We start from the raw sequence: 21,651 nt of genomic DNA, 5'->3' as shown, positions 1-21,651 counted from the left end.
ACACACACACACACACACACACACACACACACACACACACACACACACACACACCACATCTTCTCTATCCATTCACCTGTTGAAGAGCTCTAGGGACCACCTGCATTTCCTGCCTCATGGCCCCTTTCAAAGCCAGTAATGACAGGTCACATTACTCTCACACTTTAGATCTCTCTGACATTTCCTTCTTTCACATTTCTCAGATGTATCTTTCTTTCTTTTTTATTTTTAAAGATCTTATTTATTTATTTATTTGAGAGAGATTGCGTGGGAACAGGGGAGGAATGGAAGGAGAAGGAGAGAGAGAATCTCAAGCTGACTCCCGCTGAGTACAGAGCCTGATGTGGGGCCCAATCTCACCATCCTAAGATCATGACTTGAGCCAAAATCAAGAGTCCGAGGCTTAACTGACTGAGCCACCCAGGCGCCCTTCTCAGATACATCTTTCTGAACTCCAGCCAAAGAAATTTCTCCCCTTCTAAGGGCTCATGCAATTAGATTGGGCCCACCTGGATAATCTAGGTTCATTTCCTTATTTTAAAGTCTGTGACCTTAATTACATCTGCAAAGTCCCTTCACAGCAGTACTTGGATTATATTTGATAGAAAAACTAAGGGAAAGGAATCTTGGGGAGATCACTTTAGAATTCTGCTTAATACATAGGCCTTATTAAATTAATTAGGGAGTATTCTTTCCTCTACTTTCTAAAAGAGTTTGTGGAGAATTAATATTTCTTTTTAAAATACCTGATAGAAGTTCTCTGGCCTTGTGCTTTGGAGTGTGGCAGGAGGAGGTTTTAAATTACTGTTTTGGTTTCTTGCTACGGGTCTGTTGAGATTTCTATTTCTTCTTTAGCTAATCTTGGTAATTTATGTCTTTCTAGGAATTTGTTCATTTTATCAGAGTTGTCAAATTTGTTGGCATAAAGTTGTTCATAGTTCATAATCCCTTTAATTTTTCTAGGGTCTGTAGTAATGTTCATTCTTTTATTTCCAATTTTGGTAATTTGTATCTTTTTTATTCTGGTCAGTCTATCTAAAGGTTTGTCAGTCTGGTTGATCTTTTTAAAGGAACTAACTTTTGGGGGCACCTGGGTGGCTCAGTCGTTTTTTAAGTGTCTGCCTTTGTCTTGAGTCATGATCCCACGTTCCTGGGATCTAGTCCTGGGATCGAGCCTGCTTCTCCCTCTGCCCCCCCCCCCCCCCCCCCTTTCTGTCCACTCTCTTGCTCCCTCTCAAATAAATAAATAAAATCTTTAAAAAAAGAGAATGAAACACAACCCTGGATGCTCTGACTTTATGGGTCTCTATTTTTCCTCCAGAAAATAAAAAGAACAAAGTCACCACTCTCACAATAACTGGAAGAAAACTCAGTAGAAACTCAACACTCTTTTTCAATGAGAAGTACCTGATGTATATTTTGTTTAATAAAGACTGCTAATATCTGCTTAGTGTGTCTATACACTAAGCCAGTTTAAGAATGTGATCTGTAATTTGCAGTCTTAATTACATGGAGAAAAAGTGAATGGGATTATTAATGCTGTGAAAAGCAACAGCGACCTACCCACCAAGTGGCAAGGTGGAGATAATTAATCTGGTCAATTAAAAAGAAATATATAATTTAAAATGCAGAGGCTTCCAGATGGTGAGTTAGTCTCTTAGTTGCCTGCTCTGGACATTATAAAATGCATCTTAACTTATCATAGTCTGCTTTAATATGAGTTTAATTCTATAGGTTAGCTTCCCCCTCTTTGTACAATTGTTGCCAGATATGTTACATCTATATTTGTTATAAACTGAAAAATACAGTATTGTTATTACTGCTTCATACAATCTTTTAAATAAATTAAGAGAAAATAAAAATATATTTATTCAGTCTTTTATATTTACCAATATATTTACTTTTTCCAGTGCTCTTCATTTCTTTGTGTAGATTTAGGTTACCATCTGATGTCATTTTCTTTCAGCCTGTGAGATTTTTGGTAGTATTTTTTGTAAGTCAGGTTTGCCAGCAATGGATTCCTAAGTCATTGGGGTGTCTTTATTTCACTGTCATTTTTTTCACCTTCATTTTTATTTTTTTTCCTTTCCCCTCCACCTTCATTTTTTAAAGATGGTTTTGCTGAATATAGAATTCTTGCTTTTTTCCATTGCATGTTTTTTCCTGCTTTGTTGAAGATTATTTGACCATAGAGTTGAGGGTCCATATCTGGGCTTTCTATTCTGTTCCATTGGTCTATATGTCTCTTTTTGTGCCAGTACCATGCAGTCTTGGTGATCACAACTTTGTAATATAGCTTGAAATAGGGCAACGTGATGCCCCCAGCTTTGTTTTTCTTTTTCAACATTTCCTTGGCAATTCGGGGTCTTTTCTGATTCCATACAAATTTTAGGATTGTTTGTTCCAGCACTTTGAAAAATGTCATTGGAATTTTGATTGGGTTGGCATTGAAGGTATAGATTGCTCTGGGTAGCATAGACATTTTAACAATGTTTATTCTTCCGATCCAAAGACAGTCTCTTCAATAAATGGTGCTGGGAAAATTGGACAGCCACATGCAGAAGAACGAAACTCGACCATTCTCTAACACCATACACAAAGATAAACTCAAAATGGATGAAAGACCTCAATGTGAGACAGGAATCCATCAAAATCCTAGAGGAGAACATAGGCAGTAACCTCTTTGACATCGGCCACAGCAACTTCTTTCAAGGTACATCTCCAAAAGCTAGTGAAACAAAAGCAAAAATGAACTTTTGGGACTTCCTCAAGATTAAAAGCTTCTGTGCAGCAAAGGAAGCAGTTAGCAAAACAAAGAGGCAACCCACAGAGTGGGAGAAGATATTTGCAAATGGCACTACAGATAAAGGGCTGGTATCCAAGATCTATAAAGAACTTCTCAAACTCAACACCCAAAAAACAAATAATCAAGTCAAAAAGCGGGCAGAAGATATGAAAAGACACTTCTCTGAAGAAGACGTACAAATGGCTAACAGACACATGAAAAAATGTTCATCATCATTAGCCATCAGGGAAATTCAAATCAAAACCACATTGAGATACCACCTTACACCAGTTAGAATGGCAAAAATGGACAGGGAAAGAAACAACAAATGTTGGAGAGGTTGTGGAGAAAGGGGAACCCTTATACTGTCGGTGGGAATGCAAGTTGGTACAGCCACTTTGGAAAACAGTGTGGAGGTTCCTCAAAAATTTAAAAACAGGGCTACCCTATGACCCAGCAGTTGCACTCCTGGGTATTTACCCCAAAGACACAGATGTAGTGAAAAGAAGGGCCATATGCACCCCAATGTTCATAGCAGCAATGTCCGCAATAGCCAAACCCTGGAAAGACCGAGATGCCCTTTAACAGATGAATGGATAAAGAAGATGTGGTCCATATATACAGTGGAATATTACTCAGCCATCAGAAAGGATGAATACCCAACTTTTACATCAACATGGATGGGACTGGAGGAGATTATGCTAAGTGAAATAAGTCAAGCAGAGAAAGTCAGTTATCATATGGTTTCACTTATTTGTGGAACATAAGGAATGGCATGGAGGACGTCAGGAGAAGGAAAGGAAAAATGAAGGGCGGGGGGAATTGGAGGGAGAGATGAACCATGAGAGACTATGGAATCTGAGAAACAAACAGGGTTTTAGAGGGGAGGGGGGTGGGGGGATGGGTTAGCCCGGTGATGGGTATTAAGGAGGGCACGTACTGCATGGAGCACTGGGTGTTATACGAAAACAATGGATCGTGGATCGCCACATCAAAAACTAATGATGTATTGTATGGTGACTAACATAACATAATAAAATTTTTAAAAAAATTCTTGCTTGACAGTTTTTTCTTTCAGCATTTTGAATATGTCATTTCACTGCCTTCTGACTTTCCTTGTTTCTGATGAGAAATTAGCAACCGGTTATATTGTTGCTTCCTGGTAAATGAGCTGTTTTTTTTTTCTTGCTTCTGTCAAGGCTTTCTGTTTTAGGTTTTCATCATTTTTACTATATGTCTAGGTATGGATCTCTTTGTGTGTATTGTAGTTGTGGTTCATTGAGCTTCCTGAGTCTGTAGATGATTATTATTTTCATTTATTTTTTTTAGAGAGAGAGGAAGATAATCTTTTTTCTTTTTTAAAAATTTATTTATTTGACAGAGAGAGAGGCAGAGGGAGAAACAGGCTCCCCATTGAGCAGGGAGCCGATGAGCGGGCTGAATCTCAAGAGTCTGAGATCATGACCTGAGCTGAAATCAAGAGTCGAACACTTAACCAACTGAGCCCAGGAGCCCCTGTAGATTAATTTTTTAAAAAAATATCAGTTGGTGGGGCACCTGGGTGGCTCAGTCAGTTAGGTGTCTGACTCTTGATCTCAGGGTTGTGAGTTGAAGCCCCGCATTGGGCTCCACACTGGAAGTGTTGGGCTCCACGTTGGGCATGGAGCCTACTTTAAAAAAAAAAAATCAGTTTGCATTGTTTTTGGTCATTATTTCTGTCCTTTTTCTCCACTTCTGGAACTTTAAATTGGAACTCCACAATTGTTATACTCGCTGTTGTTCCTTGGGTCTCTGGGGCTTTGTTTTTCTTTATTCTTTTCTTTCTTCAGATTAGATACCAGTTTTTCTGATATTTTTTTCTTCTACTCCAGTGTTCAACTCTAGAATTTCTGTTTACCTCTTTTTATGTGATTTCCATCTTCTTGTTGAAATTTTCTGTTTAAGGCACTGTCCTCATATTTTTCTTTAGTCCTTTAAAGCAGTTTGAAGATTTTGTTTAGTTTGGCATTTGGGACCTACTCACAGATATTTTCAATTCCGTGATAGTTTTTTCCCCCCTCTTCAGTTTGGGTCATACTTTCCTGCATCTTTATCTGTCTCATAAATTTTTGTTGAAACTAGACATTTTACATAACATATTGTAGCAACTTTGGCTGATTTGTTTTTCCCTTGGAGGGTTGTTTTGTTGCCTGCACTAAATCTGTGGAATGTTTTTCCTGAGTGTGTGGCTGCTAATATCTGCTTAGTGTTTTGTATTTTTTAAATTTGTTTTTATTTTTAAGTTTGTCTTCCTGGAATCACACCTGTGTCTGTATAGCTTAGTGGTCAGTTAGCCACTTGTCAAAACTTGTGCTGAACACATTGACCTAGTAGAGTTTCCACTTTCTGCGGGTAGAGCTTTGTGTGTGAAGGGGAGCGCCTTCAAAATTCAGACGTTTTAAAAGTCTGCTCAGACTTGTACTTTCCACTGGGCCCTCTCCTGTTTTTTCTTCCTGTTTTTGCAGGCTCCTGGTGGATCCTCTCTGGTTTCTCTAGTATGGATGTGTGAGCACTTATCCTTTATAGTCTTGTTTCCAGATTTCCCTTTAAATTCTGTCTAGTCTGCTGGCCCATTGCTTGTACCAACTATGACAGCATCCTCAGGTCCTTTGTCTTGCTTGTTCATTGCCATCAAGAATACACATTGTTACTGACAGTGACGATGGGTGTGGGATTCTGTGCTTTGCTTCAAATTAAGTCATCCGTCTCTGTGAGTGAAGCTGCTGGTGTTTATGGCTTTCCCTACCTTTGTAGAACTACCTTTCCCACTGACCTGGGGGTGATGGGAACAGCCTTGGGCAATAATGCCCCAGAGTCCTGCTCTTCTTACCCCAAATTCAGTAGTTTTTCCTGAATAACCACAGAGCAAGTAGCATTTGAGAAAAGACCTGAAGGAAGTGAGGAATTATTTCATGTAGATATCGAAAGATGAACATTCCTGGCAGAGGGAACACCTTAAGGGCCTGAAGGGGAGAACATAACTAGGGTATAAAAGGGACAGTAATGAGGCCAGTATGGCTAGAATGGAGTACCTGAGGGGAAGAGTAGTGGGAAATTATGTCAAGAGAGGTAAAGAGAGGCAGATGAGACCTTTTAGGCCACTCCCTGTAAGGACTCTGGGTTTTACTTTGAATGAAATGGGGAGCTGCTGGAGGGCTTTGAGCAGCAAAGTTGAGACAGTTCATCTTATAATTTTAAAAGCAGCTTTAGTGAAATGGAAGCTGAAGCGTGGCGGGATAGAAGACTCAGGATGCCAGTTAAGAGACTCTTACAGTCCTGGTTATAGCAGTGCAGGGGAGAAACGATCATGGCTTAGATGAGGATAGTAGCAGGAGAGGTAGGTAGTAAGAAGTGGTCCAGTTCCTTCTGGTAGATTGGAGGTGGGGAGTGAACAGATTCAGATCCCTTATTTCAAGGGAATTTTTCTGCATAGTATCTTTGAGTGCTTTTTTTTTGTTCCTTTTATTGAGTTCTATATTTTTGAGCCCCTATATTGATTCTAATTATGCTCAGATTGGATCATTTTAATGCTCTTGCAATCTCTTTTTTTTCTTCTGAAGGCTTTCGTCCATTCCATTCATTCTATTTTTTTTATCTTTCTTTTTTTTTCTTTTAAGGAGGCTCCATGCCCAGTGTACAGCCCAATACGGGGCTTGAACTCATAACCCTGAGATCAAGACCTGCGCTAAGGTCAAGTCGAACGCTTAACTGACTGAGCCACCCAAGTGCCCCTCATCTTCTTTTCTTTAAGCTGAGGACATGAGGGTAGAGAAGAGCTTGCCATTGAAGAATTTAATCCTTTGTGATAGATCTATCTAAATTCTGTTCTTGGGGCGCCTGGGTGGCTCAATCGTTGGGCGTCTGCCTTCGGCTCAGGTCATCATCCCAGGGTCCTGGGATCGAGCCCTGCATCGGGCTCCCTGCTCAGCAGGAAGCCTGCTTCTCCCTCTCCCACTTCCCCTGCTTGTGTTCCCTCTCTCGCTGTGTCTCTCTCTATCAAAAAATAAATAAAATCTTAAAAAAAAAATAAATTCTGTTCTTGGTGCCTGAGTGGCTCAGCTTGTTAAGTGTCTGCCTTCAGCTCAGGTCATGATCTCAGGGTCCTGGGATCGAGCCTGGCGTCATCATGCTCCCTGCTCAGCAGGGAGTCTGCTTCTCCCTTTCCTTCTGCCCCTCCACCCACTTGTTCTCTCTCTCTCCAATAAACAAAACCTTAAAAAAACAAAATAAAATCTCATAAAGTGTTTTTATCAGATCCACTCTATGCATTGGTAAATTCCATGTAATTCCATAGGCTTTGGCTGATTCTCCCAATTTGGCTCAATTCTCTGAAAGATAGTAAGCCCCAGAGGTTCAGCCTGTCTTTCCTCAAGTCCCATAGTGGTTTGTAGAGAATCTTACTCTTGGAGTATAATTGATACAACATATTAGTTTCAGGTATACAATCTAATAACTCAGTATTTGTATATATTGCAAAATGATCACCACAGTCCAGTTAATATCTCTCCCTATACAAAAATTTTTTTCTTGTGATGAGAACTTTCATGATCCACTTTCCTAGCTACTTTCAAATATGGAATATGGTATGAACTAGTCACCTTGCTGTATGTGACATCCCTGTGACTTACCTTATACCTGGAAATGTGAATCGTTTGACCCCCGTCACCCATTTTTTCTACGCACCCTGCCTTGGGTAATGACCAATCTGTTCTCTATATCCACAGAGACTCATTCTTGGTGGATTTTTTTTTTTTAACTTTACCAGGGCTGTCTACTTATTCATTCTCCTCCATTCATATTGGAAAGTATTATACATAAGGTTGCTCTCATTTCCTTCTTGGGTTGCACATATCAGGTGTCCAGATATAAGAGTCCTTTGATCATGCTTTCTTTACCCAGAGATCTTGGTCATATATTTTTTAAAGTTCAGTAATATATGGAAAAAAATAGCATTTGTATCTTTACAACTTGCTTCCTGTACTAGTGACTAATTGAAATTTTGCTGTTTCCAGTTTTTCTTATTAAAATTCCTTTGTGATCTCCCCATTCACCCACCCCCTTCCCCAGTTTTCTTGCAGCCGTATTTGAGCTGGGATATAGGAAGAGAGGTTAAGATACAGGATATCCTAGAGGCAGAAAAAAGACCCTTGATTTGGGCAGGAAGAGCAGGTGGTAAGAAAGTTCTTAGGGAGTGATAAGAGGTAATACTTTGTGAAGCAGAGTTGGGGATAAGATTTTTGAGCTAGATACAAAAGATAAGAATAAGACAATTTCTTTCTGAACTAAGAAGATGGTCTGATTTTAAGATTAAAGTTTCTCTTTTAATTGCAGTATAGTTAACATACACCGTATGTTAACTTTAGTTTCATAACATTAGTTTCAGATGCATGGTAGAGTGATTCAACAATTGCATGCAACACATGGTGCTCATCACAAGTGCCCTCCTTCATCCCCATCCCCTATTTCATCTGTCTCCCCCACCCACCTCCCCTCTGGTAATTGGCAGTTTGTTTTGTATAGTTCAGAGTTTGTTTCTTGGTTGGGTCTCTTTCTCTAAGATTAAAGTTTCTTATGGAGCAAAATAATGCTTTTAATGTGACTATATTCTTTCTAGAGTACTTTCCTTTTAATAGCTAGTTTTGTTTAGAAAAAATACAAAGTAAAACCTGTGGGTATCTGTTAGAAATTTTGTACAGATAGCTGTTACTGTAATAGTGAATGTGTTTGTGTGTTTTCCCTCCAGAATCTCCCTGGAGAAAGAGACATGAATATCTGCAATGATATTTCCTGACAAGAAGTTGATACAAAAGAAGGAAAGGAGATCAACAGCAAGTGAGCAGAATTTCAGATAACCACAATTTGGTATTTATCACCTCCAACTACAGACTTCCGTTGCCTACTTTTAAATCAGAGATAACTACGGTCAGATCTCAGACAAGGCAGAAGGATACTTTTCATCTATATTTTTTGAGATCAAAGAAACCACAATGTCTAGGAAACAAAACCAGAAGGGTAAGACTACATGGCGGGCATAAATTGTAACAGCATAGTTGTGAAATAATGATCTGTATATTTTTAAAAGGTTCTCTTAATGTGTTTTGAATGGTTGTATTTTCCCTTGCCCAGGGCAGTACTACTGATAGGTATGATTTATCTATTTGTCTTGACTGCAGTTAATTTTAGAAGAGTATAGGACATTCACAACTTTATCTGTTGTCTCTTTAATTATCTAAGTATTTGTGGATATTAGATTATAGTTTTGTGTGTTACTAGTTTGGGAATTAATTCATATAACAATTGCTTTTCTACTTCTATAAATGTATTAAATTGGAATATATTTGCAGGAAAGCCAACTGCATCTAGAAAATGCACTCTCTGGAGTGTGAACATATGTTAGGGGGCATGGCGGGAGATAACTTATTGCAGGATAGTCTATATCCTGTGCGCTGATGTTTTTTTCATTGGAGACAGGAAAAGAAGCAAGAGTAAATGTTTTCAGCTTTAGATTCTTTCTTTAGCTTTCCTTCTGGGATTATTACTCTAGCTTCTTGTCTAAAGTAAAATATAAGATGCAAAGATCAAGAAATACCAAGAATAGTTACAAGAAGGGCAAAGACAGTGAAGACTATAAAATCACTTTTTCACCTTTTTTAGAATAGCTACAAAAATGCAAAGGAACAAATTTAACGGTAGCACTAGAACTATTATACATAACTGGAATATAGTTGTTAAAAGAATGACCATAGCCATCCTAGTTTTTTTTTTCCCTCATTGAATTTAATTTTCAATTTAAAGTTGATGTTCTTTAATTCAAAACAAAGGTGTAGATCCAGGTGTCATGTGTTAAGTATGAAGGGAAATGCTTTTAAACTTAATTTTGACTTAGTAGTTCACAAACCTTATTTTAAGAAAAATAACGTACCAGAGCTGCTTGTGGTTTTGAAAGTATGTGGTTACTATACTCATTGTATAGTAAGTCTGTATAAAGGAAATCTGAATTCTAGGGAATGGTTAGATTACTAAAGAACTGTTTTATAGAATGAGATTATCAACTGAAAAGCTTTTATAACCAAAGTTTGTTTCTTCTTAGTCATCATGATTCAGTTTGCTTTCTTCCCAGTTATGTTTGAAATGTTGAATATGTTTTCCTCCTACAAATGAGAAATACTATAGTAAAAATAGCACTCCAGATTTTAAAATAAAACAGTTTCATCTGAAAAGTTTAGTTTAATTTTTCCTTAAAAAGTTAACTTCAGAAGATTGCTTCGACCTTGTTCAAACTAGAGTCTTTGTTTAATTCATGTCTGTATTTTGCCAGAACTGTAAGAAGGATTCATTGCTTTTTGTAGTTGGTATTTAATTACTATAAAATGAATTTGAATTTTTGACCATATCATAGGCATTAAGTGCTAACTAATTTTGATTTGAACATAGCCAGGATTTACGTGTAGTTGGAAACAAAAGAAAGCTTATTTGTTGTTAGGATTTTCTCTGAAATAAATCTATATGTATAATTTGTTGAACAAAAAAAGCACAAAATAGTTATAAAAGCTTGGAGAGAAGCATTTAGTCTCTCACTGTTAAGTATGATGTTAGTTGTAGGGTTTTCCTAGATGTCCTTTATCAGTTTGAGAAAGTTCCTTTCTATTCCTGTTTTGCTGAGTTTTTACATGAATGGGTGTTGGGATTTTTGTCAAATGTTTCTTCTGCATTTATTTCAGTCCTCCTCAGAAAGGGATAATTTTGCCCCTTAGGGGATATTTGCCAATATCTGGAGACGTTTTTGGAGGTCACAACTTGCAGGGGCAAGGTGCTTCTGGCATCTAGTGGGTATAGCTCCAGGATGCTGTAAACATCCCACAGTGCACAAGACAGCCCTCCACAACAAAGAATTGCCTGATCCAAAGGTCAATACTGCTGAGGAAACCCTGATCTATTAATATAATTATGTAATTTTGTCCTTTATTAATATAGAATATTAATTTTCAGATGATAAACAATTCTGCATTCCTGGTATAAATCCCATTTGGGGGGCACCTGGGTAGCTCAGTTGGTTAAGCGTCTGCCTTTAGCTCAGGGTCCTAGGATCGAGTCCCGCATCAGGCTCCTTGGTCCGCAGGGAGCCTACTTTTCCCTCTGCCTCTGCCTCTCTCTCTCTCTCTCTCTGTCTCTCATGAATAAAATAAATAAATAAATAAATCCCATTTGGTCATAATGTATGATCCCTTTTTTATGTTACTGGTTTCTGTTTGCTAATATTTTGGTATAGAGTTTTAAAACTAATATTCATGAGGGCTATCAGTCTATAGTTTTCTGTTCTTGTGATGTATTTGTCTGGTATATGATTTGTCCTGGAACATACCATGTATGCTTGAAAAGAATGTGTATTGATCTATTGTTGGGAGATTGTTCTTATATATGTTAGATCAGGTTGGGTGATCATGATCTAAATTATCTATATCCTAATTTTCTGTTTAATTGTTCTGTCATTTACTAAGAGAAAAGTATTGAATCTTCAACTACAATTGTTGAATTGTGTATTTTTCCTTTCTGTTTTGTCAGTTTTTAATTTACGTATATTGGGACTCTGTTATTAAGTATATATACATTTATGATTGTTTTGTTGATAGATTTATTTTCTTATGAAATATTCTTTGTAGGAATATGTCTTTGAAGTTTTAGTTTTTCTGATATTAATATAGCAAATCCAACTCTCTTATAATTACTGTTTTCAGGAATTATCTTTTTCATCCTTTTTTTTTTTTGGTGGGGGGTGGTGCTGAAACCCTCATCCTTTGGTTCCAGTCTATTTGCGTTTTGAACTTAAGAGGTGTCTCTTGTAGACACCATATAGTTGGATCTTGCCTTTTTATCCAGTCTAACAACTCTACATTTTGATTAGTTAGTCCATTCAACATTTAATGTATTTATGAGCATGATTGGGTTTATGCCTGCTATTTGCTGTTTTCTACATCTTATTTTTTTGTTCCTCTGCTACTGCTTTATTGCCTTTTTTATATATTTTTTATATTTTGTATATTATATATTATTTTATATTTTATACTTAGTGTATTAATTCCTCTGATTATTTTAAAGCTATTTCTTTTTTTTTTAAGATTTTATTTATTTATTTGACAGAGAGAGACACAGCAAGAGAGGGAACACAAGCAGGGGGAGTGGGAGAGGGAGAAGCAGGCTTCCCGCTGAGCAGGGAGCCCCATGCGGGGCTCAATCCCAGGACCCTGGAGACCATGACCTGAGCCCAAGGCAGATGCTTAACGACTGAGCCACCCAGGCGCCCCTAAAGCTATTTCTTAAATAGTTATTTTATTAGTGGTTGCTCTAGGATTGCAATATGCATCCTTAACTTGTCACAAGCTACTTCCGGTTAATACTGAATTCCAGTAAAATAGGGACACCTGGGTGTCTCAGATGGTTGAGCGTCTGCCTTCAGCTCAGGTCATGATCCCAGGGTCCTGGGATTGAGCCCCACATCAGGCTTCTGGCTCAGTGGAGAGCCTGCTTCTGCCTCTCCCCCTGCCTCTCCCCCTGCTCATGCTCTCTCTCTCTCTGTATCTCTGTGTCTCAAATGAATAAATAAAATCTGAAAAAAAAAGAAATCTAGTAAAATATAGTAGCTTTGTTCCAATATAGCCTTGTTTCCTCTCCCCTGCTTTTGTACTATTATTTCACATATATCACATCCATATATAACCACAACAATATGTTGTTATAATTATTGTTTTAAACAGTCTTACGCTTTTTGAAGAAATTTGGAGAAAAGAAAAAAATATATGTTGTCTTTATATTTACCCAAATATTTACCATTTTGAGTACTCTTAATTCCTTCCTCTGGATTTGAGTTACTGTTGGTTTTCCTTTCAGCCTGAAGAATTTAGTTTTTCTTGTACACAAGTCTGACAGGAATGGATTCTTTTAGACTTTTCTTTTTTTAATCTGGATATCTTTACTTTACCTTCATTTTTGAAGGATAGTTTTGCTGGCTATAGAATTCAGCACTTAGAATATGCTTTTCCACTGAATATGTCATATTGTTGTTCCTCTGTTTGCAATGAATCATTTTTTCTTGTTTTTGTTCTCTTGTTGTTTTCTTGTTCTCTTTGTCTTTAGCATTTGGACTGATGCAATTTGGTATGGATTTCTTGGGAATTTCCTTAAATGTTCGCCATTATTTCATCAAAAAATGTTTTTCCTGCTCCTTTCCCTCTTTCCTCCCCTGCTAGGAATCCTGTGATGTGTATATTGGTAATCTTAATGTTATCCCACAGGTGACTGAGGAACATTTTTCTTTTGTCTTCTAAATTTTTTTTCATATTGTTCTTCCTTTATTTAGATTAATTCCTATTGATCGTTTTTCAAGTTCACTGATTTTTTTCTTCTGCTATCTCAAATTTGCTATTAAGTCTATCTGGTGAATTTTTCATTTGGGTATTGTATTTTCAATTAGAATTTCTTTTTAGTTTTATCTTACAGTTTCTATTTCTCTATTGAGATTCTCTATTTGTTGAGTCAGTATGACTATATTTTCCTTTAATTCCTTGAATATATTTTTATTAGTTGTTTTGAAGTTTTGTTGGTTAAGTCCACCAACTTGTGGATGCTTTCAGAGTCAGTTTCTATTGACTGGTGTTTTACCTATGTACGAATCTTTTTTACTTTCTTGGCTTTTTTTAAAGTGGATAGTTAAGGTAATATATTAACTCTGGGTTCTTAATTTATTTTCTTGAGGGTATTTTAAAAATAATTAGCCTGGACATAAATTGAGGCATCTACCTGTCCCATGTGTACATCACAAAGGTACCTGTACATTTTTTTAAATTCTAATTTTTATTTTTTATTTTTGCTTTTTAGGGATTGTCCCTGTGTCTGCAATGTTTATTGGTCAGCCAGTGATTTGGACTGTTCTGTTAAACATCTCAAATGCATAAGCTTTTATCCTCTGCTGATTGAACTATGCAGGTTGAGGAGGACATTCAAAATTCAGGCAGTTCTTAAGTTTGCTTTCACTTTTACTTTCCACTGGCCTCTTGGGTTTCCCCGTGCATGTGCATAGTTTCTCATTTAGCTAGGGGTTTGTAGAGAGCTAATCTAGCTTTTCTATGGTTCTTTCATTTCCAAGATTTTCCTGTTAAATTTCCTATTTGTTTACCACTCACCTAACCAAGACTCCAACTTCAGGCTAGCAAAGCAGCAAGTTTTTTAAAAAAATTTTTTCTGAGTTCTCCACTTTAGCCTACTTTAGACAAACCCCCTCCTCTCTAGTTAGCCTTCTTTGGCAATAAAGCTGCTGGTTTTTATGGCTAGCCTTGCCCTGGTAAAGCTGTTGTCCTCCACAGAGCTGGAGATATGAATGGGAGCAGTCCTAGGCAAGAAAGGTAGAAACTTCATTGTTCTTACTTAAGGCTCTAGCAGTTTCTCAATAATTTGTTGTGGCCTTTGATTGATTTCTAGAGCCCTGAAATGGTTGTTTTTGACAGTTTTGTTCAGCTTAATACTTGTGTTTTAAGGAGAGGACTTGCCCAACCTCTTTCCACCACCCTCAAGCCCAGTTTTATTGTTTTATAAAAGCACTGGTCTTCAAAGATTAGAAATTAAAACAATAAAAACAACAACTAGTTCCTTATACCTGGTGGTTTGAATAGCTCTGAATTAAATAGTGGCAACAGGAGGCAGGTCTTTAGACTTAAGTAGCCTACTGGTTCATGTGGCTTACTAGTTAATTAGGTAAAAAATGCTTCTGCCAAAAAATCTCTTGTGGGCCTTACCCTTGGATTACTTGAACCGTTTGTTGGGCACCCAAATGTTGAAAATCAAATAAGAGAACTTTTGAGTAGAACCCATAGCAGGTATTTGGGAACCTATGAGGTTCAGGATATGAATTTATAGTGGGATAATTACGAATAACTTTTTTTCCTGACTGATGTCTGAATTCAGCACTAGATAAAAGAAAACCAACTCTGGAGGTAATCCAAGGTTGGGAATAGGTTTAGTTCTGATTCCCACAGATTACTAGTGATCCTAATTTTCTCTCTAAATAGTCTTTAGAGACCAGAGAAGGATGAGACCAAACGATTGTAATTTTTAAAATTTTAGGTGCCCTGGTTTTGGTCAGGTAATCTCTTTCTCTCAAACTTGACTGTATCTCAGAATCATCATGGAAATTAAAAAAAAATTTTTTTGGGAATCACCATCTCTGGGTTTGGTACACTAGACTCTTTTCAACAGTCAGATTTGCTAATATTTTTCTAGACGTAAAAACCGTGTTTGCCTGTAAGTGTCTAACTCTATTTATCAAGTTACAATGATAAGAGCAAGTTCACAAGTACTGTACTTTTTTTGTTGACTTTATTTTGCACTTAACTTTAGTTCTCTCTCTTTCTCTTTTCCCACTTATGAAGCTATTCAGCTACAAAACACCTTCACATTTGATATTTAAACCTCTGAAACATTAAAATAGCTGACTTAAATTTCATAGTTGATCATGCATTAACAGTTTCTCTATCTCAGTACTGTGCTATTGCTTAATTGCTTCACTACTTCTTGTTTTATATAGATCTACCTAAATGTTTCTCTCTTCTTTTCCTCTGCCCTCCCCAAATTTTTTTCATTTTACAAAACTGAAACCCTGTATCCAATAACTCCCTACTCTTATCCTAATCCCTGGATACTACCATCCTACTTTCTGTTTTTTGTTTCTGTGAATTTGACTATTCTTGATAAGTCATACAAATGGAATCATATAGTATTTGTCCTTTTATGACTGGCTTATTGCACTAAGGATAATGTGTTCAGAGTTAATCCATGTTGTAGCATGTGTCAGAATTTCCTTCCTTTTTAAAGCTGAGTAATATTCCATTGTATGTATTATCACATTTTGTTTATCTGTGGATGGGGCACTTGGGTTGTTTCCACTTTCTGACTGTTGTAAATAATACTGCTGTGAACATGGGTGTACAGATATCTTTTGAGATCCTTGCTCTCACTTCTTTTGGGCTTATAGCCAGAAGTGGAATTGCTGGATTAATGGTAATTCTGTTTAATTTTGTGAGGAACTGCCATTTTGTTTTCGGTAGCAGATGTACTGTTTTACATTCCCACCAGCAGTACACAGGGTTCTAGCTTGTTTACATCTTTTCCAACACTTGTTTTCTGTTTGTTTGCTTTTTAAATAGCTATCCTAATGGATATGAGGACTTCCTTTTAAAGAAAAGAGCTACAACCTGTTTTTATTTTTAAATTTTAATTAAAGAATTTTTTCATGGAATACTTCGTGAATTGTTTTTTTAAAGATTTTATTTATTTATTTGAGAGAGAGAGAGAATGAGAGATAGAGAGCACAAGAGGGAAGAGGGTCAGAGGGAGAAGCAGACTCCCCGCTGAGCAGGGAGCCCGATGTGGGACTCGATCCCGGGACTCCGGGATCATGACCTGAGCCGAAGGCAGTCGCTTAACCAACTGAGCCACCCAGGCACCCCACTTCGTGAATTTGCATGTCATCCTTGCCTGGGGGCCACACCAATCTCTTCTGTACCATTCCAGTTTTAGTATATGTGCTACCAGTGTTAGCACTACAGACTTTTTATAAAGTCATAGAATTTTTAAATTTAAAGGAACCTTAATAACTGTCAGAACTGACCTCTTTATTCTTTGTGCCTCCCAGTTCATCTGTGATACCTACAAACATTCACTGTATGCCTGTCTTTCTTTGCCTATTAGACTCTGAGCCTGTTGGGATAATAACTGGGTTTTATTCTTATATGTCTTTCCAACAACTAGCTCATTACTTTGATACACTGTAGATTGTCTAGAAACAAATTATGTTAATTTATAATTTTAAAAATATTTCAGATTTTTTTAAATTAAATTTTTTAATTGAAGTATAGTTGATACACATTGTTACATTAGTTTCAGGTGTACAACATAGTGATTTGAAAACTATATATAATGCTATATGTTCACCACAAGTGTAGCTACCATCTCTCACCATCTTCAGATGGGGAGATTATCCTGGATCATCCAGGTGAGCCCTAAATGGCAGTCACAAGTATCCTTACAAGGGGGAGGCCAAAGGAGATTTCAGGTAGAAGAGAGGGCATTATAACTATGAGGGCAGAGATTGGGGTGATATGGCAAGCCAAGGAATGCTGACGCCTACCAGCAACTGGAAAAGGCAAGGACCAGATTCTCCTTTAGAGCTTTCAGAGGGAGTGTGGCCTTGCCATTACCTTGATTTCAGCCCAGTGAAACTGGTTTTGGACTTCTAGGCTTTACAACTATGACAGAATAAATTTCTATTGTTTGAGCCACCAAGTTTGTGGTAATTTGTTATAATGGCCACGGGAAGTTAATACAGAACCAAAGCAAGTCTTTGGGCCTTTTAGGTTCATTGTTCTCAACCACATTCTTTTTGTTGAAAGTCATTTACTCACTCTTAATACACTTTTTTATAGAAATCTCTTTTTAGAAATTCAATAAAGAGGACATTTTATTTTAGGCCGTAGCTGACTGTTCTACAAAAGATAACTGGAAATAATTGGCCACATATTTCTCTTTTTTCTTTCCTTTTAGGGATAAAATATCTAATATATCTAAAATATCTAATATAAAGGTGAGAAACAAGTAAGTAAATGTGGCTTATCTTTCTACCCTGGGCAATTAAAAAAATAGGTTATTCTTAGAACCAATTTAAGTTGTTTCTTATACTGCTCATTTATGTGCTTACTACAAAACAAAACAAAACAAAACAAAAACTCCCCCCACATTTTTCAAACGTGCATTTTTTTCAAAATTAGTCCAGAAGGGTTTGTTTGGTGCATGCAAGAATCTGTTAGACCAAAGATAGGGAAGGTAAACATTTTGAAGGGAGAATAACATAGGCAATTACTTGGGTGAAACAAATAGGCTAGAGCAGTTGAAAAGCTGAATGGTGACACATTCCTGGAGCCAAGAGGACAGTGATGGATGTTCAGGGCCTTCTGGGATGTGAGCGGGGACTGGTGACCATCCCCCTTTGCTCTTGCATAGGACCCCAAGAGACTTGAGTCCTAGTAATAAAGATGAGTGGAAATAGACTCGCCCTTGTAGGAATTGCAACTTAGCTTCAAATTATTTCAATACCTGAAATTGGTTTGAGGTAACATAAGTGCCCTGGTACAAGTAAACAATCCTCTCTGGATATCCTCACAGATTACTTTCATTATCAGTTTTTTAAATAGGTTGCTTAGTACACAGTAAAAAAATAATTAGAAACCTGAGGGGATGAAACAATAAGAATATGGAACAAGAAACATTAGACAATAGAACAAATACACAGGAGATCCAAATATTGGAGTTATCAGATTTAAAATAACTATTCTTAAAAGGTTCAAGGAAATAAAAATAAGTTGGGGAAATTCAACAGATAACTGGCAAACTTTTTAATGCATATTTTAGATTTGAAAAATACAGTAATTGAAACTGAACTCAATGTATGGTTTTAAAAACGGGTGTCTGGGTGGCTCAGTCACTTAAGGGTCTGCCTTTGGCTCTGGTCGTGATCCCGGGGTCCTGGGATTGAGCCTCGCATTGGGCTCCCTGCTCAGCGGGGAGTCTGGTTCTCCCTCTGCCCCTCCCCCGCTTGTGCTCTCTCTTGCTCGCTCTGTCAAATAAATAAAATCTTTAAAGAAAATGAAAACAGATTGATAGTATCTGAGAAGAATCAGTGAACTGCATTATAAGTTAGAAGAAACTAAATCATGCATGAAAATTCAAAAGATTAGGAAATACAGAAGAGTAGGTGAAAGACTTAGAGAAAACAGAGATTAGATACGTCATATGTGTAATGGGAACTCCAGAAGAAAAAGAATAAGGAAGAGTATTTGAGGAGATATTGTTGATAACTTTCCAAAATTCATGAAAACCAGCAAGCCACAGATTCAAGAAGTGCTACAAATCGGGGTGCCTGGGTGGCTCAGTCATTAAGCGTCTGCCTTCAGCTCAGGTCCTGATCCCAGGGTCCTGGGATCGAGCCCCGCATCGGGCTCCCTGCTCAACGGGAAGCCTGCTTCTCCCTCTCCGACTCCCCCTGCTTATGTTCCTGCTCTTGCTGTGTCTCTCTCTGTCAAATAAATAGAATCTTTAAAAAAAAAAAGTGCTACAAATCACAAGAGAATAAATGTAAAGAAATCCACACCTAGGAACATTATGGTAAAATTTCTAGGAAACAAAGACAGAAAATCTTAAAAGCAGCCAGAGGAAGAAAATATACAATTTTGAGGGTGCCTGCGTGGCTCAGTTGGTTAAGCGTCTGCCTTTGGCTCAGGTCATGATCCCGGGGTCCTACCGTCGAGCCCCACATCGAGCTCCCTGTTCAGCGAGAGCCTGCTTCTCCCTCTCCTTCTGCCATTCCTCCTGCTTGCACTCTCTGTGTGTCAGGTAAATAAATAAAAGCTTAAACAAACAAACAATTTTGAAAGGATCACAGACCTAGAGCTAACTTCTCAACAGGAACAATAGAAGACAGAGTACAGTGGGATGATATCTTTAAAGTTCTGAGTTAAAATAACTCCCAGTCTGCAATTCTACACACATCATATACAGTGAAAATATCCTTCTAGAATGAAGCGCAATAAAGTTTTAAAAAACAAAACACAAAAATAAAACCAAAAAGAAGTCGTCACCATTGGAACCCCACTGAAAAAAATCCTAAAGGTGTTCTGAAAGATGACCCAGTTGGAAGGTTGGAGATGCAAGAAGGCATGAATAGCAATGCAAACCACAAATACATGGTCAAGTCTAAGTGAATATTGATTGTATAAAACAATAAGAATGTTTTATTAGGATGTTAGAATTTTAAAACACATAGAGAGGGCGCCTGGGTGGCTCAGTCAGTTAAGCGTCTGTCTTTGGCTCAGGTCATGATCCCAGGGTCCTGGGATCGAGTCCTGCGTAGGGCTTCCTGCTTAGCAGGAGTCTGCTTCTCCCTCTGCCCCTCCCCTCACTTGTGCACTCATGCTCTCTCTCTCTCTTACAAAAATAAATAAATTAATTAAAATAAATCTTTCATAAAAAACACACACACACACATAGAGAATGAAGGAGCGCCTGGGTAGCTTTGTTGAGTGAATGTCCAACTCTTGGTTTCGGCTCAGGTCATGATCTCATGGGCTGTGAGATCAAACCCCATGTCATGTTGGGCTCACTGCTCAGTGGGGAGTCTACTTGAAGATTCTCTCCCTCTGCCCCTCCCCTGACTCCCTCTCCCCCCCCCCTCAACTTTAAAAAAACATAGAGAATTAACATACACAGTAGTCATGGCCTATACATTAGGAGGGGCCTAAGCTCCCTTGCTTTATCAAGGAAGAGGGGTAAAACTGCCAATTAATAGAATTTTGCAAGTCAAAAATAGGTGTTATAATCTCCAGGGAAGCTGTTAAATTAAGCGAATAGTCACGACATGCTGCAGCCTGGATAAACCTTAAGAACATTATGCTATGTAGTGATCCAAAGGGCCACGTGCACCCCAATGTTTATAGCAGCAGTGTCCACAATAGCCAAACTATGGAAAGAGCCTAGATGTTCATCAACAGATGAATGGATAAAGAAGATGTGGTGTATATATATACGATGGAATATTATGCAGCCATCAAAATTTGAAATCTTGCCATTTATAACGACGTGGATGGAACTAGAGGGTATTATGCTAAGCGAAATAAATCAATCAGAGAAAGACAAGTATCCTGTGCTCTCACTGATATGAGGAATTTGAGAAACAAGACAGAGGATCATAGGGAAAGGGAGGGAAAAATGAAACAAGATGAAACCAGAGAGGGAGACAAACCATAAGAGACTCTTAATCTCAGAAAACAAACAGGGTTGCTGGAGTGGAAGGGGGTGGGAGGGATGGGGTGGCTAGGTGATGGACACTGGGGAGGGTATGTACTATGGTGAGCGCTGTGAATTGTGTAAGACTGATGTATCACAGACCTGTACCCCTGAAACAAATAATACATTATATGTTAATTAAAAAAATTTAAAAAATTATGCTAAGTGAAATAAGCCAGTCATAAAAATACAAATACATGATTCCACTTATAGAAGGTATCTTCAGGAGTCAAAGTCACAGAAAGTAGAATAGTGATTGTTAGGAGTTGGGGGTTATGGGGTATAATGGGATATGGGGAGTTTAATAGATACAGAATTTAAGTTTTGTAAGATGAAAAAGTTCTGGAGAGTAGGTGTATAATAATGTGAATATACTTAACACTACTGACTATATACACTTAGAAATGGTTAAGATGGTAAGTATTATGCTGTGCTTTTTTTTTTTTTACCAGAATAAAAAATAGAATTAGACACTTAACAAAAGAAAACTGTTCTGAATGTGGATATATTAACATTCAGCCAAAGTAGACTTTAAGGCAAAAAAACATGATTAGGGATAAAGGAGGGGCACTTCATAATGATAAACTATTTAATTTAACAAAAAATAATTTTAATAACAGATTTAGATTTTTAAAAATTATTTATTTGAGAGAGAGCACAAGTGGGGGGAGGGGCAGAGAGGGAGGAGAAGCAGACTCTCTGCATAGCAGGGAGCCCAATGGGGTTTGATCCTAGGACCCTGAGATCAAGACCCTAGCCAAAGGCAGACCTTTAACTAACTGAGCCACCCAGGCACCCCTCTAATAACAGATTTAAAACAAAGATTTACAGAACTAAAAGAGAAATACATAATTATAGTAGGAGATTTTAATACAGATCTCTCAGTAACTGACAAAACAATCAGATGAAGAATTAATAAAGATATAAAATAAAATATTTGAATG

At 37.6% G+C, this 21,651-nt stretch overlaps 1 protein-coding gene and 1 non-coding gene across 6 annotated transcripts in view; one reads left to right on the top strand and one right to left on the bottom strand.

The window, feature by feature from the left end:
* SPATS2 (spermatogenesis associated serine rich 2) overlaps positions 1-21,651 on the top strand; it is a 150,155-nt gene that overhangs the window by 70,721 nt on the left and 57,783 nt on the right. For 4 of the 5 annotated variants that reach the window (XM_025883227.2, XM_025883225.2, XM_025883226.2 and 1 more), the window contains one exon: positions 8,568-8,836. In XM_025883227.2, the coding sequence (XP_025739012.1) occupies positions 8,812-8,836 (25 nt within the window). In that variant the 5' untranslated portion in view covers positions 8,568-8,811. Of the gene's footprint in view, positions 1-8,567; positions 8,837-17,413; positions 17,465-21,651 lie in introns of all 5 variants that reach the window. The other variant, XM_073882032.1, reaches the window with a different exon arrangement.
* LOC112832753 (U6 spliceosomal RNA) lies at positions 16,308-16,414 on the bottom strand. The gene has a single exon (XR_003210447.1). It is a non-coding gene; the product is annotated as a U6 spliceosomal RNA (small nuclear RNA).

The sequence above is a fragment of the Callorhinus ursinus genome, unplaced genomic scaffold (assembly GCF_003265705.2).
Source record: "Callorhinus ursinus isolate GAN/ISIS: 27379988/994484 unplaced genomic scaffold, GSC_fseal_2.0 scaffold44, whole genome shotgun sequence".
Lineage (NCBI taxonomy): Eukaryota > Metazoa > Chordata > Mammalia > Carnivora > Otariidae > Callorhinus > Callorhinus ursinus.
The sequence above is the reverse complement of the archived record's forward strand: the minus strand, read 5'-3'. Positions and strand labels throughout refer to the sequence as shown.